Source organism: Musa acuminata, chromosome BXJ1-5, assembly GCF_036884655.1.
Source record: "Musa acuminata AAA Group cultivar baxijiao chromosome BXJ1-5, Cavendish_Baxijiao_AAA, whole genome shotgun sequence".
NCBI lineage: Eukaryota > Viridiplantae > Streptophyta > Magnoliopsida > Zingiberales > Musaceae > Musa > Musa acuminata.
In genome coordinates, this window is record NC_088331.1 from 35,585,001 (window position 1) to 35,604,353 (window position 19,353).

General features: G+C 38.1%; 1 protein-coding gene and 1 long non-coding RNA gene across 2 annotated transcripts; one reads left to right on the plus strand and one right to left on the minus strand.

The window, feature by feature from the left end:
• The first annotated feature begins 503 nt into the window (after window positions 1–503).
• On the plus strand, window positions 504–15,733 carry LOC135674154 (probable ADP-ribosylation factor GTPase-activating protein AGD11). Its single transcript, XM_065183694.1, has 9 exons — window positions 504–662; window positions 749–892; window positions 3,411–3,504; window positions 4,874–4,949; window positions 11,405–11,568; window positions 11,648–11,855; window positions 11,972–12,088; window positions 12,180–12,275; window positions 15,160–15,733. Exons 2-9 carry the CDS (start codon window positions 850–852, stop codon window positions 15,439–15,441), a joined length of 1,080 nt encoding a protein of 359 aa, XP_065039766.1. The 5' UTR covers window positions 504–662; window positions 749–849; the 3' UTR covers window positions 15,442–15,733.
• A 1,489-nt stretch (window positions 15,734–17,222) lies between these two features.
• LOC135674155 (uncharacterized) lies at window positions 17,223–18,009 on the minus strand. Its single transcript, XR_010513534.1, has 2 exons — window positions 17,864–18,009; window positions 17,223–17,764 (listed from the first exon to the last, which is right to left on the minus strand). It is a non-coding gene; the product is annotated as an uncharacterized LOC135674155 (long non-coding RNA).
• Between the last annotated feature and the right edge of the window lie 1,344 nt (window positions 18,010–19,353).

Below are 19,353 nucleotides of genomic sequence, written 5' to 3' on the forward strand. Positions count from 1 at the left end.
ACGTTCGATCCAAAAAAAAAAAATACATTATCTATATAGCTAAAAGCGAGCTATATATCACTTGAGGAAACAAAGGATGTTTTTGTTTGCTCTAACACAATAATATCATACATGATATTATGTCAGAGTCCAATTCCTACATTTGTATGAACGTGAGTAAGGATCATGTTTAAAGATTTATTATTTATTTTAAATTTTTTAAATATTTTTTATAATAAAATATTTGTTTTAAAATGAATCTATCTCATCATACTTAATAAAAAAAAATTAACCTACTATCATCATCGCACTTAGTTTAGTGAATCATACAATTATTTTCCGACATTTTCAAGGATGCGTTAACATTAGTTTTGAGGTTCCACGTCATTATACGCCGTTGATATAATTAATTTGACGCGTAGACTCTTGGCAATTATTAATAGAAAACGACTTGTGGCCAATCCATTAGACTTTTTTGTTTTACTATTTGTTTGTCGATGATAATAAAATATGGAGATAGGGGAACAAAAGGCAAAAAAATAAAAAACGGAAAAAGAAGGACAAGGAATTTGTGATATTTGCTTTCTTCCATCCGCTCCTCGATAGGCGTTCGCTGATTGTGGTCGGTCAGGTCTTTTGGATGGGAAGGTGAACAAGACTCCGTTGGTCGGATCGATTCGGAGGTAAAAAGAAGAAACACCTTCGTCGGTGCCCTTTCGTTTTCGTCAGATCGGAATTAGTTGATCCCTTTATTTCGATGCGCGTTTAGGCGGAACGGTATTCTGGCTCTGACGACAAGAGTTGGAACAGCCGATGGGAACGCGTTGAATGAGGTTGCCGTGGTTGTTCTTTCGGAGCATTGGCATGTAAATGTCTACCAAACAAGAATACGACGATACCAGCAATTCTTCAGGTTCCTTCTTTTTCGTTTTTACCTCAATTAATCCATTCTGCTTGGCCCTCTTCGTGTTTGTTTGTTTTTGTCGGTACGTTCTTTGTAATTTTTTTTTTTTTTTTGGGATCATTCCTTTCCGTTCTTGATGTTTCTTTCGCCTCCTGATGCAAGAATCGCAGTACCAGGGGGTTCTGCTTCTTGTTGTTTGTTTATAACTGTATACGTTTATTTAATTTATTCATAGATTGTTTGTGCTTAAAATTTGAGGCAATCGAAGAAATGATCTGATTTGCTAAAAATTGCATGTAACAGTCGGATCCTCCTCTTTCATTTTGGAATAATCTACCAGTTACTGAGATCGAAAAATGTGGATTAAAATTGGGTACAACTTGTTTCTATTTCTTGAAGTAACAATAAATGCACTTCATCATGTACAAGATTAGCGAGGATCATCACATACAGGTTCTCAATCAGGGGATTATTGAATGGGTAGGTGAAAATTTCTGGACATCATTTGAATCACATGAGGAATCTTGTCAGTACAAAAGTTCAAAATTGGAGTACTTGGACTTCTACTTTTCTTGTAGAACCACGTATTCAACTAATTGTGTCAGCATGGAAACTTCACCATGAACCTGAAATTTCCTTCAAGAGACAAATTAAGACTATTGTGAACACATAGTAACCCAAAACATTACGAATATAAATTTTAAATGATGTTTCATTTTTCAAAGAAATTTTCAAATAGGGAATAACACTGAAGAAATTATGGGGTAATCAGCTAGAATGCATAGCCTGCATCAATCCAAAATCTAAGGCTACCTTTTGCTTTGGGGCTAAGTTAACTGTTTGGTTGTCAAAAGCAAGATACAAAGCTCATGATATCTGGCAGTTTTACGTTGGCTAGCAGTGACCTAATACAATCATCCTCTGTTCAGGCTTAAAGATTGGTAGTGAATACTGTGGGTGGAATTATGAGAGCACAACTTAAAAACTTAAATATCCTGTCAATGCAGGATCTTGGGAGGTAAGTGATCTATGTAGTTAACCCGAAATACTTGGATATTATGAATTGTTGTTGTTGGTTGTCAACAGAAGAGTTATTTGGGTATCAAAGAAGATGAGAGAGGGTTATTTTAACCAACTGTGGATTTTCTTATACTGCATTATCGATGTTAAGCCTCTTTAACATGTTAATTTCAAGATTATATTGTGTTGTAACAATACTTCCAACTTAACCTTCCTTGACTTTCAACCAAATACAGCCTAAAGGATGGAAGCAGAAACGAGAAACGTAAACACGGAAGACTTTACACTTCTACCCCTTTTTTTTGGATACAATGATCCTGATTATATAGCTCATAATTGCACAATGTTGGAATTTTGCTTAATGGCTGAATTTTGTGATTCTCGCTCATCATCTGGCATTTAGTTATGTTCTATTGTGATAATTTGCCTTTACCGGTTCATCTCAGCATGAACTTTCATAACTTAATTTCAGTATTATTGAGAGCAAATACTTCTTTCTTACTATCGCAGCTAATTATTCTGTAGACAACACTGTGTACAATTGGAAAAACCAGGTTATTTGTGTTTATATGTTATACAGTAAACTCCAAAACTTCTTTCAAAAATAAAATTTAAAGGCTAATTTAGGAATTAGGTTCCCCTGTTCTTTCTGTTGTTGGAAACTAATAACACCACTTAGGGGCCTTATAGCATACATATGTGCAAGACATGACAAAATGGAAAAGGACAAACCATTCAGTAATGAATTAATCACCAAGTTAAGTTATTTTGGTAGGTCATATGCACCAATTTACTTGAATTTTGTAACTTATATTGTTGATCATTTAATATCAAGATTGAAGATAAATAAAAAAACCACTCTTCCTGAGGTCTTCAAATGGACTGGGTGCTCCAGAAGGACTAAGAATGCATCTCAAACTTGATTTTATGATTATTTAGATTGCCAACTGGCATCCGTACATATTTTCTGGACTACTAGAACTGATTGAATAATCACTGTTATGGTCCTATGTTTATCAGAAAATACTTAAGCACCAAAGGTGTAGATAGGATCCTACTTTTACTGCTGATAATGCTGAGATTTGTTTAAATTATTGGGGGCTGATTCTATGGACCCTAATATGAACAACTATGTAGAAGACTCTTAAGCCATAATTCCGATAGAGCATGTATGGAAGAAATTTATCTCTGTCAAACAATCACATAGGTTGTCCACGAAAATTGCTTGTTATATTATCCCCACCCCGCACCCCATGGGACTAAAATTGACTTTGTATTTTCAATCTACGATTTTTAATTGATCACCATGCAGTCAGTCATCTTACCTTTGTTAAATGAATTTTCCCTTCTGGTGAAATGCTGCAATATTTTAAATAGCTCATTGAAGAGCAATCTCAATTTTATTATGTTAATATTTTGCATATTCTTTAATTTTTTTATTTTGTTAATCACTTGATTATGAAAGCATGAAGAAGGTTAAAGTTTGGATTGCATTTTTGTTTTTCAGGTTATTCAAGTCCACTAGGAAGGCTAGAAAACCTATTGAGTCATCCAAGTAATAGATATTGTGCTGATTGTGGCTCCCCAGACCCAAAATGGGTGTAAGTATTTGATTCTAGATAATATACAAATCTTTCTTCATTGCTTCTATTATAACAAAATTGTGTAACAATAAGTTCTTGTTATAAATAGACAGATTCTAGTTTAAAATCTATCATGAATCATGCTTGAATATCACTTGAGCTAAGCCATCAAGAGGAGCATTCGTAAGCTGCTCTTTGGTGGTAAGGAGTTACTCATATGTATCATAAGCCTTAGTCCACATTCAATATGATGTGAAACTAATCGGATCACAGTATCACAATCTTCCCCCACATAGATCAGCTCATATATATGCATAACATCAGATCACCAGGATCACCTTTAGGTGATGCGGGGTTTAAAAATGCATGATCCAACACTAATAACATCATATCACCAGGATCACCTTTAGGTGAGGTGGGGTTTAAAAGTGTCATGATCCACCATGTCACTAGTCATTACCATTATACTCAGTGGCGCAGTTTGTCTATCATACCAGAGATTCACCATGATGCACAATAGTTAAACATATCCCACACACCGTGAGTCGTTGTTGCTCTTATAACATATTTGTCATTATACAAGCTCGAATACCAGGTAGAATATGCTGCCAAAAGAAGCATTCAATAGTTGTTCTTTAGGAGTGGTTGGTGACATATGATCCAAGTCTTTGGGCATGAGTACTAGTCTAAAATTAGGGCAACACAGTCTTCTTTAATCACTAGGATCCCCTACAAATTATGTGGGGATCAAATGAGCTGGATGTGTAGTCCCGTACAATCTTCTTTAGGCACTGTGGCTCACCATGTTGCTACCACCATACCTGGTACTTGTCTCTACTAGTCCAGAGATTCTTTGGATGTGCAGCAGATGCCAATGTGACCAACAAATTAATAGTGAATTTAGTTCTGGTGCCATATTTGTCAGTCTGAGCCCAAATTTCGTATGGCCTAAGCCCTCAAAAAGGAGTACTGAAATGTTACGTATAGTAAGAGTTGCTGACTCGTATAGTAATGACAGCCGATGCGCTTTGTGAGAGTTGGTGACTTGTGGCATGTTGGTATAGAATATCTGGTCAGACTGGTAAGTCTCAACCATATTAGTCTGTGGTTATTGCCACTTGTTGACTCAATGCCAAGTAGATTATGGTATTCTAATGCATTATATAAAGCTAAGGGTGGGTAAGAATTAAGAAGGCAATATCTAGTATGTTCATTTGAGATGTAGCTTTGCATGTAATTCAGCATCTAACTTGGAAGTGTTTACACACGTCAGCTTTCTGTTTTATGATGTTAAGATCTAGTTACTTTCAGCTATGCTATTTGTAATTCTCAAGCACTCAACTGCTTTCCTCCAATAATACATCTAACAGAAAATTTTTATCATCAGCTCACTGAATCTTGGAGTGTTTATATGTATCAAATGTTCTGGGGTACACAGAAGTCTTGGAGTTCATATCTCTAAGGTATTTGTATGCAGCACCACTTTAGTTCTGAATATCAGTCTTTCCATATATTAGTTTATCTTTATATTTTATTGACACAACTTAAACCAAATACAGCTAGAATCTCATCAGGACTGTTGGGGCTTCAATTCTTTTATCACAAAATCAATCATAAAGGCTGTTAATCATGGCTCAGTTCTTTTGAATATAAACTAACTAATTAATATTAGATTTAAAAATCAAAATTTTTAATAATTCTAACAGATTCATCAAATAAAGGAAAGAGCCAGCTTTTTTAAAAATATAAATATTTCTTTGTTCTGTAGAGATAGTAAAACAAATTGTTTTTCTGTATGTATTCATTTAACAATATTTAAATTGAGGGCATTAATTTGATCACCTGAAAGTAGTTTAAATCATAGTTCAATAAATGAATGCTTTTTGCACCATTTCTTTTGTGTTAATTTGATGAAGATACAAAGTGCAAACTATATTCATATCAAGGTTCGCAATATCGTACCGTACTAGCGTTTCGACGTTCGCTTGGTACGGTACGAAACGGTATACCGAGCGGTATATATATATTATATATATATTATATATATATATAACTCGGCGACGTCGCCTCTCTCTTCTCTCGGGCGGGGCGACATCGCTTCGGCGACGTCACCTCGTTTATATATATATATATATATATATATATATATATATATATAAATTAATATATATATAAAAGATTATATATATTTATATAATTTTTTTATTTAAAAGGCGACGTTGCATCGCCTCGGCGACGTCGCCTTTTCCTTCCCCACGCAGGGCGATGTCGCAAAGGCGACGCGACGTCGCCTCGTTTATTTAAATATATAAATATAAATATATAAATATATATATATATATAATTCGAAATAGGCGCCTCGGCGACGTCACGTCACCTTTTTCTAATATATATATATATATATAATTTTATTATTATTTTTCGTTTCGCCCGGTAGCGTACGGTCCGCATACCGGTATGTCATCGGACCGATACTTACCGCCTGTACTGGGCGGTATAATTTGTTATTGCCTACCTTGATTCATATCACATAAACTTTGGTTTCCCTATGTTTTGAATATTGTAGATCATATTTAGCTAATTTGGTCTCTGACTTTGATCCTTTTTGTTGATTTTGAGTGATAAGGACCAATCCTTCCAATAGGAATCTAGCCTGATTCATCTATGGTTACTAATGCAAAAATGTGATAAATCTTTAACATCTCATCAAGTAATTTTCTGCAAATTTCAAGCATGCATGTTATTGAATAAATAAAGAATTTCTCATGAAAATATTTATGACATTTTTGTTGCTTTTGGATGTTTGACGCCTAAACAATATTAACTGCAACCAGTAGTTCCAGATAAGTTCAAACTACGGAGCTAAGCCAAAATTATTACTTAAGGTGAGCATGCATGAGAAAGAAGTTAAGCGGAATATTTCTGCCATACTGTCACGGACTTAGCTGGTTTTGCCTAAGTCGTGCGGCACCCTTGCGTGTCCGTCCGCAAAGGTCAGCCTCCCCGAAGCCTCCCATTGTCCCTTAGGACCAACAAAAGAGAGAACGGGTTAGAGAGAACGCCTCAATCGGGATCCACAAGCAAACATCTCCGAAAAACACTTCATAGACAATGCAAATTACAAACAAACTTTACAAGCTCTGAACAATTGCAAAACAAAGGGTAAAATGGTCCATTACAGATCGAAAATCTCTCACACGTGTCCACATGACACAACCTTTAATTACAAGCCTAAAGAGGCCACCAACCCAACTAAAATGGGGCTATTAAGTCTTTGGCCGCCCCTCTACATGCTGTACAAGGCATGAACATGCCAAAAGACACGGACATACATAAGCATTACATCAAACATCTTGTTTAGAAGTTTGTCTGTGACATTCTCCCCCACTTATTCCTTCGACGTCCTCGTTGAAGCCTTTGTCGACACTGCAACTCCTCGCCTTTGCTGAGTCTTCAATCTTCTGCTCCAGCTACAATCCGCCTCTTGGCTCCTAGCTTCTCTCCGCTGCTGTTTTTGAGTAGTCGAACCTTTGATCCGCCATGCTGCTTCAACTCACCAATGACTCTGACTCTGGTGTGGGGTTGGCTGAGTTGTGTTGATCCTTGTTGATTCCTGCGGATCCCCCAGATGAAGGAAAAGACCATCCTTACTACGCCAGTCTCTCAAATTTCTCATGCTGTTTGAACTGGGTGGATGCTTGTTAGAGCTTTAACGAGCATCGTCTCGCAAACTTCTGAAGTTTTGGGTCCTTCCTCCACAAAATTTGCTCATTGACTCTTCTTTCACTTAGTTGTCACATCCAAGTAGGTTCGCATTACTTCCGCTTTCGATTGGCATTTCGTTGGGAAATGAAGCGGACAATCTACTCTCAGTAGCACTGATCACCATTGGTGAGGATTTGACTACTATTATCTTCCATTATCTTTGAAGGGTCTTTGAACTTATGCAGAGCTCCTCTGCTGGATAGATAAGAGAATTGGGGTACTCGGTTTCGCCCATTCTCTTACGAGTTGAGAAGGCAAAGGTTACTTGACTTCGCCCGCCTCCTCGAGGTTGTACTCCATGCATCGAGCTGGTTACTGGCCTTCGCCTACTCTTTGCTCACACTTCTGAAGCACTTGAAGTGTTTGCACTCCTTGCGTTGAGTTAGTTACTGTGATTCACCTTCTCAATGCCATCGATCTTCTGGAATGCAGGAAGTTTTCACCCCAACTTGGAGTAATTCACTCATAGGTTTGGTCGCCTCTAGGATTGTACCGTCTTCTCCATCAACCCTGCCGCCTACTCCATTGAGTAGCAAAGGTACAGCACCGCGTACTGCCTACTTCGTTCCTTGGTTATGCACTCTTGCATGACCCGAAGTCCTTCACTTTCGGCTATCTTGATGAGAAGCTCATTGACACCGGTCTTACGAAGTTCCTCGGCCTCTGCCCTTCAGCCTTGTCTCGGTACTTGGAGATTGCCTTTGCATTCTCTACCTCCTCGGCCCCTTTCACGACCAAGCACTCTCTCTCCATGAGAGCAAGGGATCAATGACTTTCACGGAAGTGCCGCCTCTGCGGTACCATGGCGCTGCCATGCCCATGGCCCTACTATCCGTCGCCTCGCATCTACATCCCTTTTCTTCACATTCAATAGATATGCTTCCGTGACACTCCTCCGAGTCCACCTCCATTCTAACTGATTGCTTGACTTTGGGTAGCTAAGTCCCTCTGGACTCGTCGTCGCTTCCTCGCCCCTTTCGACCCCTTGCTTCAACACCTCTATGTTCTCCAAGCAGTCTGTTTGGTCGATGGAAAGACAGATTGCAACTCCCATGCATGGCTTCTGCCATCACATGGTAGGGTTTGCACCGATTCTGTTCTCCTTAGCTTCCTTGGTAGCAACGTTCGCTTACTCGACCTTGTCCTCTGACTTGCGGGGCTCCCTTAAGCGAATATGAGCTCTAGAGCAGTCCAACTCTCCAGCTGCTTCGATCATACCTCTGCATGATCAAGTCCCTCCCATGGAACTCACTGGTACTTGCATTCGAACTTTTCCCTTGGTGGAACCCAGCCCCCATATGCTGATGACCAAGGTTTTCATCCGATGCAAAATTCGATGCACGCACGGAAGACCCGCCTCTACGGTACCATGACCTTCACTCCTTGAATCCATAGCCCTTCTTGTCGTCGTGTTGTTCACCGAAGTGGAGCTTCCAGTAACTCCCGATCATACCTCCATATGATCTAATCCCTCACGGGACGATGTCGTGTGTATCGCATTGCCACGAACTGTTCCACCACGATCCGCTGCACCACGTCGCCTCCTGGTGACATCTCCATTGCATTCTGATCCTTATGGAATAAACTCGAATTGTGAACCCTCCATGTGTGGCCTCTGCCAATACATCGCAGGGTCTCTTCTACCTTCGATTTTGTTCGCTCCTTTGGCAATCGACCTTCATCCACCCACTCTTGGGTCACACCTAGATGAAGCACCGCTCTAGGACAGTCCGTCGCCTAGTAGCTCCCGAAGTCCACCGACTTCACTGTAATTTGTGCACCATTGTCTGGATCCTGGGCCTCTGCCCCTACCAGCACAATCTCCGCTGCGCACCGCTTCCTTCATAGCAACTTGAATGGCAACATTGTGGCATATTCTTCAAGAGTACTCACCTCTGAGTCCTCTTGCCCCGTGTTAAGGCCTTCTGAACCCAATTTCGCCTCCGCAAATTGAGTCGCCTTAGTTCCTCCATCAAATGCTTCTCCGAGATAAGGTGCATGTGCCCAGAAGCTCCTTTCGTCTTTGGCACCATGCAAGATGAGTCCGCTCCATCAGAATGAAGGACCCATGGAACAACATGATCTTACTCTTGCCTCTGGAAGAGTTCATGTCCTTGACCTCTGTCTAAGGAAAGCACTGCGCCTCTGCTCCATGTTCCAACTTCTATGCTGGCTCCCTTCATGCGGCTTGGGTACTTCGCCAAGTTACACCCAAGTTACTTCGCTCCTCGTTTTTGCATTGAGTCGATGGTGGCCCTCGCGCCCACCATTCCACGGGTCAGCCTTCCCTTGAGTCCGATCTCCACATCGACTCCAAGTGTGCCTTCATTTAAGTTGCTTTGGGTCGCTCCCCCACTTGATCTCGCAATGCATCCACCAATGCATTCTCTCAAGCGAGATCATGCGACGACTCCTCGCCGCTTGCTCAGTCCATCGAGCTTCGTGGAGTTGTTGTTTGTTGAGGTACTCCTCCTCAACATGTGAGGTCCGTCTTACATGATTCTCCCTCTAGAGAGCCGGGACTTATCCCTCCTGGATAACTGTCCCATTGGAGCAACATCTCTCTTCGTTTCGGAGACCACCATCCCCTTGGACTACTCCGATCTGCTGAACAAACTGTGCATTGTTTTGCCTCCTACAAATGCACTTGCTAGATTGCGACTCCACGTCAATACAACCCCTGCTGCACCACTCAAGGCCTAGCAACATGCTGAACTCGTTGCACACTTCAGCCTCCTACGGACGTATCCTTCACATGCCGAAGAGAAAGTTTCAATGCTCCATGGCGCCGAGTTTCGGTCGCCTTGGGATGGCCGCGAACATTCCATCGTCCGCATACAAGCCCATGCATGAGTACCAAATTCTTCGAGTTAGCAATTCCCCTCACCTCTATGAGCTTTGCATAACTCTTTTGGTCGTTGAGTAACTCATTCCACCTTACATGGTCTCATCCTTTACCAAGCGCCTCGCTTGCCTTGAGCACCATCAAGTATAGTTGTCAATGTTGAGCCGTAGCTCAAACTCAGCCATCCCAACCTTTGTGCGCTCCGCATCCTTCCAAGCTTGCCTGTTCTCGTGATGCCTCTTGCGCGAAGGGTTGGCCATTCCTCTGAATGCCAATGTCAGATGCCCGCTCCTCCGAGCGACTCCTTTTCCCTACATCTCCATGCCCGTTTTCCCCCAAACGGTCGCGCGTGTGCTGACTGCCCTCAATGCAGCCCCGCTAGGTCCCCCACATTTGCATGCTAAGTATTTCTATGAGTGCTTGTCCCGCTCTGATACCATCTGTCACGGACTTAGCTGGTTTTGCCTAAGTCGTGCGGCACCCTTGCGTGTCCGTCCGCAAAGGTCAGCCTCCCCGAAGCCTCCTATTGTCCCTTAGGACCAACAAAAGAGAGAACGGGTTAGAGAGAACGCCTCAATCGGGATCCACAAGCAAACATCTCCGAAAAACACTTCATAGACAATGCAAATTACAAACAGACTTTACAAGCTCTGAACAGTTGCAAAACAAAGGGTAAAATGGTCCATTACAGACCGAAAATCTCTCACACGTGTCCACATGACACAACCTTTATTTACAAGCCTAAAGAGGCCACCAACCCAACTAAAATGAGACTATTAAGCCTTCGGCCGCCCCTCTACATGCTGTACAAGGCATGAACATGCCAAAAGACACGGACATACATAAGCATTACATCAAATATCTTGTTTAGAAGTTTGTCCGTGACACTACGTTACCACATGTACAATATACTGATAAAAACAATCATTTCAGAATAGTTTTCTTTCTGTTAAATGAGGTTATTTGAACTGATCTAAATGGAAGTCTGTCATTATGAGTTGCCAATAAGTGTTTCTCCCAGATTTATAATTACACCTCTTGGATTTTATTCTTTATGGATCAACTAACTAATATTAGATTTGAGATTGAAAAACCTTTGGGCATAGCTTGTGAAGAGAACAAGATGTGAAAATGGAAAAACAGAATCCATATAAAGCAGTGAGATGATACGATGAACTGTGCCAATTAAATGCAAACAAGATTCACCAGTAACCACAAATGGGAAATTTGTTAACATGGATAGTAACTTGATATCTGTCTTTCATCACACTGTAGTGTGTTTTCACATCTTTCATTATTATCCTCCAGGTTATATCAGTGAAGTTGGATGATTGGACAGACGAACAGGTTGATTCCTTAATTGACGGGGGTGGTAATGCTGCTGTAAATGCTAGATATGAAGCCTTCTTGCCTGACAATATTATAAAGCCAAAACCTGATTCTTCAATTGACGAACGCTCTGAATTTATCAGGTCTGCTTCCTGGAATTGTCAAATTATGCATGACATCTGACATTGTTCTAAATCCATATCATATTTCTTAATTACTCAGGAGAAAGTATGAACTGCAACAGTTTTCAAGCTCTAATGTACAAATTGGATATGCAATGTCTCCTGATGCCAACACATCTTTTCAGAACAATGTTACAAACAACAAACTTCTTGAGAAGCAACATACTGGAATTCGTCATGGTCTAGGTCATGCATTTCGCAATAGCTGGAGAAAAAAGGAAACTGAACATAAGGCTGTCAAGAAAATGGTATGAGTTACATGATCTTAATTATAAACATTCCATACTTATGTACCTGTTCAAATTATTCAGTATTAATTGTCACTTCAAAATTTCTTTTGTGTAACTGAATAAATATTTTGTAGATGGGCATGGTCGAATTTGTTGGATTAATTAAGGTTAACATTGTTAAGGGCACCAACTTAGCTGTTCGGGATATGATGACTAGCGATCCATATGTTATCCTGAACTTGGGACACCAGGCAAGAAAATTGTTTTTATTGATATCAATATTTGCAGTGCTGGATTGTCCCTCATGCATTGAGCATCTGAGCTTTCAGTTTGTTGTTACAGTCAATGAAAACACGCGTGATAAAGAGCAGTTTGAACCCTGTATGGAATGAAAAGCTGATGCTGTCAATACCAGATCCTATCCCACCTTTGAGGCTGGTAAGTAATACTTGGTAGCCAGGGAAGTATATTTTATTAACAAACAGAATCACATTTTTTATATCTGAAGCATATAGAATTCTTTCTAAAATAAATTTCTCTTTTTTGGTTGCAAAATTGTATAGAAACTCGTTATTAGTTTAGTTTTCACCTTGATACTTTTATAGCTTATATTTTTCTTGCAGTATTGAGAAACTTAACTATGTTTATTATATTTGTTCTCTTGAAATTTGCTATTTTGTCATGTAAATCTAGACTTATTTGTCATTTTGAAGATCTCAGTGTGCTTGTATCATAATTACTTCTTGTATTAAGAGATGCAAAAGCTGCAACTTTCTATCGAGTATAACAACACAAGAATAATGAATTACCTTCACAAAATACTTTTATTGAAACAAAACTTGCGATCTACCTTAAGAAAGAGAGAAAGGCCCCAGAAATCTGGTTTCAATCAGCTGCAGTAAATCATGATTCAAAACCGAATACCAATTATTAAGTACTTTATTTGCTGCATATTGCCATTCCAAGAACACTTTTCATTACTAAATGTACATATGTTTTTGTTCCTAAATATTATCTTCCTTCTTTAGCCAAAATGAGGGAACTAATCCCGGGTGATGTATCCAGCCATTGCAGACAACTTATTAAAATTAAACACAGGTATTTTGCATATTTTAAGGAGCACTACAGAGTTTGATCCAGGAAATTTAAGAAGCTAACTTCGTTAATGCAAAATATCTCTTTGAAATTTTGGGGACTTTATTTTTCTTGAGGAAAAATGAAGTAGAATCAATGATCGGATTGACTACTCTTAGCACCGAGTTTTTCTACAGCCAAAAAACTTTGACAATATGTTGAACTCCAATTAGAATATGTAAACTAAATTATGTAAATGTTTGAGTGAAGCATCACCAGTTATGCATATTTGCAGCAATTGATGTTTTTCTACATTAAGCTTGACATAATGTTGACAATCATGTCAAGTTCGTTACCATGTACAACTGGTTTACTTTATATTTTGCTGTCACTTAAAAAACTTTGTTAAATGATTAGCTTCTGTAAGATCTCGAAATGTTTATGCCTGTATTTTTTCATAACATGGTTCTAAATAATACTATTTACATCGAGAAAATTGTCCAAATTACTGATTTTAATCTTTCAGCCTTTCAAGGCCAAAAAAAAATATATAAATGTTCCATAACTAGAAAATGATTGAGATTTTGTAATACGTGTTTTCTTGACTTTTCTAACCTCCTGTAGTTTAATGTCAATCTAATTTTTTTTTTCTGAATGAAAATTCAAAAACTTGTGGACACTATCTAACCTGTAACATAATCAACAATGATTAAAATGGAACTAATTTTTCAAAGTGGTTGTACTATTCTTCAGCAGTTATAGTCAATTGAATATAATCTGGCAATAGATAATGACAATGCCTTAAATACTGATCAGACAAATATGTACCAGCTGGTAAACCAACTGGTCGATTGATATTGGAGTTGGTTTACCATCCTACATACCTCGACTATCCCAATCGACCAGTTGTCAAACGAATAACAACCTGAGATTTAAATTTATGGTTATTGATGCCCTTGAGTCCTCCAGCATGGTGGCTTTATAAGGATTTCCTTGAACATTAAGGATTTCAATATAATACACTATTGCCCTAGTTTACTCCTATGTTGAAAGTGGGAAGAAACTTAGGTTGGTATATTATGTTAAAGTTGACTTATCATAATTAATTTGAACTTAATTATTTTTGGCTAGTAGTTTAGGTCTATCAAATTAATGGACTAGTTATTCTATCAGACAAAGTCTTTATAAATGAGATTAGAGTGGATCTAGTATTGACCATGGTAAAAGATTGAACTAGGAAAGGACTACTCATAAATGGGGTTGGAAGTACATCCTATCGTCGAGTCACCACTAGGTTGAGTCTCATGTATATCATTCTATGGCTTGATTCTGGATTATGTTGATGAGGATATTAAGTTTCAAGTAGGGGAGATTATGATGCGCCAGTTAAGTTTCACATTGGATATAAGAGGATATTTGGATTGGTATATAGGACTAGATGGTGTCAATTACCATGCTAAAGAAAATTTTGAGTTAGTAGTAGTGTGATTGTAAAATTTATTTTGGTATTCTAAAATAAGCTTCAGTATCAGATTATATATCAAGTCTTTGGTTTGAGCTGTGGATGCTCCAACATGATTTATTTTTTCTTTTACTACCAGAAATTGGAAACCATTTTGCATAGTATCAGATTATATATCAAGTCTTTGGTTTGAGCTGTGGATGCTCCAACATGATTTATTTTTTCTTTTACTACCAGAAATTGGAAACCATTTTGCATAGTATCAGATTATATATCAAGTCTTTGGTTTGAGCTGTGGATGCTCCAACATGATTTATTTTTTCTTTTACTACCAGAAATAGGAAACCATTTTGCATAGTACCTTAATAAAGATTAATGCTTGAATTTGCTTTCTGTTCACTAGTTTTTATCACTGTAACCTATCAGGCTTTACACGAATCTGTTTAATATTAGTACGAGTATTATGTTGTAATCAAACTTGGGAACCTGCATTTCATTTGTCTCGATGGGAACTTGTAAACTAGTTTAGTTAGAGAAAAACCAGTATTAAATTAGCTGACATCGAGTAAGTTTCTCGCTAATGACTAAGATGCATGAGCAGTAATAATTTGATAGAATATAACTGATGTAATCCCCACTCCAAGAAGAAAGCCTGTGTCTTTTACGTAATTAGATCGAGTTCTACATGCAAAATGTCAATGTAGTCAATGTGTATGATGTATTTATCAAGTGGACTAAAACAAAGGAGCAATGTCTGAGTATAACTTTGCATGTGTATCATGACAGCAAGTGTACGACAAGGACACTTTCTCGACTGATGATCGCATGGGGGAGGCTGAAATAGATATCCAGCCGCTCGTGGCAGCCGCGAAAGCATACGAAAATTCCAGCATCTCCGAGTCCATGCAGCTTGGGAAATGGTTGGCCACTGATGACAACACATTGGTCAAAGATAGCGTAATATCCCTTGTTGATGGCAAAGTAAAGCAGGAGATTACCCTCAAACTTCAAAATGTCGAACGTGGTGAGCTGGAGATCGAACTCGAGTGTGTCCCTCTCAGTCAATAATTATGGAAGAGAAACCAGAAAATAATTTGTACAAACTCTCCCTTTGTTTTTGGTATAATTAGTCCTGCAGGAAATCTTAGCTTTAGCATAATGTGAGTTCTGTTAACTGGTTGTAATATATGATAGTGCCTTTTTAGTTGTCATTAGTACGTAAGAAGCAGCAGCAAACCTGACAAAACCATGTCTCATGATGACTTGCGAGGAAAATGTAAAATGTGTGCGAATCACGTGGTGGAAGCAACAACTGTAATGTCCGTCCAAAATTAGAAATACGATCTCATGTATCTCGTTACGTTGTGTTTTTAGATTTTTTAATTATTCGACAACAAATTGCCATTTACTGAATTTTGATTGGGTAAACTATATTTGTTAACCACCATAATCTATAAAAAAAAATAAAAATAAAAGACAGAGGACTTGGGTAAGATGTACGAACTTGACCTAAGTTTGAGTTAAGACACGTTGAAGGTTGAGACTCAGCACATGTCACATCTAACGTGGGCACATGCACATATGGATCTAGACGGCCAAATCCAGTAATAAGTAGCGAAGTGGTAACCTAATGCAATGACTTAAGGCTAAAATCCCGCAGAAAAGCCCAACTACGAGGAATGTGTATCAACTTGGATGGTGAGAGACATCGCGGCATCCTATCCTATGTTAGGAGTACAATATAAAATCTCTTCTGACATGTGGAGTAAAATTGTCTAACAACTACTAGAAAATGTCCAAATTCTGACCTTTACACCTTATCATGTATGGATGTTATATGATGATGGTTACGTGTGGTTGAGGCTTTGAGCTATGTTGCATAAGATTGATGAATAATAATTATATATATATATATATATATATATACATACATATATATACATATATATACATACATATATATACATATATATACATACATATATATACATATATATACATACATATATATTCATATATATATATATACATATATATATATAATAATAATAATAATAATAATAATAATAATAATAATAATTTATATGAAAAAATGATTCATATGAGAATTAATTGCGTTCGGAATTCTCGTTAAGAAATGATTGAAAATGATCCACAAGCATTATCCTTCACCAAGAAAGTTATCTTTATGATTTTGAGATATTCTCTGCAAGCCTTGCTCAGTATGATTATTTAATTATTTTTTATATACTTATTTTTTAGGATAATTTATGAACAGAAGAAGAAATCAGAATGATGTACTACCACCAATCATTTTACTATTTTATTTTTAACTAGCTGGTTCGATCTTTTGTCGTAAGAAGATGTAAGTGATCGAGAAACTATTTTTCAAAATAAAATGTTGGTTCGATAATTATGTTTTATTTTTTGATAGAGAAGATTAACAACGGTATGATTTTCTCGACATTCCAGTATGATGGGTGAAACAGTGCTTCTGTTCCACCATTTTGGGAGCAAAATGTATTCGAGCAAGTTTTACGATATGGCCCGGCTCGACTCATAATAATACTTCCTATGAGCCCTACGACGATCTCCCAGAGACCGTTTGGGCTTTCAATTACAAGTGTTACCATCAACGAGGCACTAATTTTGGTTTGCGGGAACCCAACCTTTGTCCGATAGAGCCCAGTCCCGGACTCCTCCATCAACTCGCAAAACACAAAAAGGATCGGCTCAATCATACTTGGAAATCGGCCAACTCCTAATCAATTTTGGAAAGGAAAGACACGACGAGTGAGTTGCGGCGAAGGAGTCAGAAGATTCGTTGATTAATTTTTTTGAGCATATCGTAAAAGAGGGAAGCTAAATAAAATTAAAGCTGACAATTTGGCAAGGAGAGACTTTTGGGGTGTTGTAGTAAGTAGGTCTGATCCCTCACTCGAGTTCACAAGTCTCTAGTACCCAATGCTTCACAATCTTAACAGTAACCTCATCCTACTCTTCTTAACAACGAGGGGAGGGGGGTTGTTTTTGTCTTACTAGGATGTCAGAGAGCCAAAACTATTCATCAACCACCAACACAAGCTGAAGTTGTCCGACGACGACGGCAAACCTCTGCCGTCATATCAGATATGTCGGATGGGTCAATACGTCGGCTTGCCACCGTCGGAGGTGATGAGCTCACAGCAAAGTTTGTCGGTGTTTCTTATAGCTCTGACGTAAAACTCAAATTACAGCACCCTTCTCTTTCGATTGCTTGACACAAACTTACCAATACTCAACTCACCAAAGAAATGAGGAACGCATACGCATAGCCTGTTGGTTTTGATTCCTTTTCTTCTCTAGGTCAGACTCTGTGTCTTAAATGCAAGTGATTACGTTTCTTCCGTGGCTGCAAAGAAAAAAGACAACAACAGAGATAGCTAAGTTTGCCATGGATAAAAGAGAATCAAGTTTGTAAATATTAAGAGAATAGGAAAGGCTGTAGCACCAGATTACTGCCTCCTGCAACATTGTGACATCTTTGTATGGAGCCTTGAAAATAAGAAAAGCTATAGAAACTTGAAATGCCTAACACAAGTTCTTCCAGAATCAACAACTTCTCTAGAAGAAAAAAAGATTCTTTCATAACTTTGATCTGCCATCATATGCATATGCTTGTTACTAAAAACATTTGGAAGGGAAACATACAAATATTATATGTAAGAAATCGATAATTTACCAGACTGGTTTTCTACAGGTTTATGCCAAATGATTTACCAATTCATACCACCTAATATCACTCAAAACAAATAATAAAATAAAATACTGTTCGATACTAGACCATATGATTCAATGTTTGCTCTCAATTGGACTTGTAAATATTGGTTGGTACACACCATACCATACTGTAGGTATTTTAGACCATTAATTTATGTGCAGCAATGACTAGATCAAAAGATGGAATCACCTATCAGAAACAAAGTGTCAAACATGTAGACTTGCAGATAATTCCTTGAAAAAGCATCATAATTTTTACTAAACATGACAAAGGATAAATGACTTGTAGGTTCGAAAACCAAATATATTTTTTATCAGATTGAAAGGATAATATTTCTATTGAAGGCACCATAGAAAGAATAGTAAATAAAAAACTTTGAGAATCGATACATTCTAAATTTGCACATCAGTGAAATCCAAGAACTTGATTTTGCTTCAATGATCAGGACTGTACAAGTCTCTCTGTGTGATTGTACAAGAACTTGATTTTGTTTCAATGACCATGATTGTACAAGTCTCTGTATGATATAAAGACCAAAATTGGGGGTCCTCCATTGGAAAGGCCATCAACCTTACACCTGCCATCCTAGCAACTTCTATCCTTGTAATATACAAAGGTTGTATTCATTCATCACTCTAGGCAAAGAATATAAAGAGTCCTCACACTTTTATCCTCATTGTGTCTTTTCCCTACATGGCTTAAATTATGATACAAGGCATGGCTGACTTCCATATCCCATATAAAAATGTAACTATTGAAGTTTTGATCTACAGATTGAAAAGGTAACATACAGTTAAACTGATACATGACTATATATAACAATAATGAGCATGATGTCCCAAGGATACATGACTATGTTTACAAGAAGTAATGGTACATCGAAACATACCATGGTAATGTTGAGAGGGAGAGAGGGAAGGAAGAAGGAAGGAAGAAGAGGAAAGGAGTCGGTGGGTGGAGGAAGAGAAGATGTACGGAAGCAGTCGACAAGAGATGGGCACACGAACAACGAGAGTGGATAGAATACATAGGTGAGGAGTTGCAAGTTGCAAATCCTCGATTTTAGGCAGTTTAAAAAGACATTTTTAAATGGACCAAACCAATCCACAGTTTTAAAAACCTTAGCTTTTAAATGGTTTTCTAAATCTACATACTTTTAAATGTTCTTTTTTTTTGCTGTCACTCTACCAGTGATTTAAAAAGGTGCTCGGGCGCTCGCC

Excerpts from the sequence above, each read along its gene's own strand:
- LOC135674154 (XM_065183694.1), top strand. The coding sequence starts at position 850 with ATGTCTACCAAACAAGAATACGACGATACCAGCAATTCTTCAG. Across the intron at positions 4,950-11,404 it reads TTGGAGTTCATATCTCTAAG|GTTATATCAGTGAAGTTGGA; the intron begins GTATTTGTATGC and ends ATTATCCTCCAG. Across the intron at positions 12,089-12,179 it reads TCCTGAACTTGGGACACCAG|TCAATGAAAACACGCGTGAT; the intron begins GCAAGAAAATTG and ends TTGTTGTTACAG.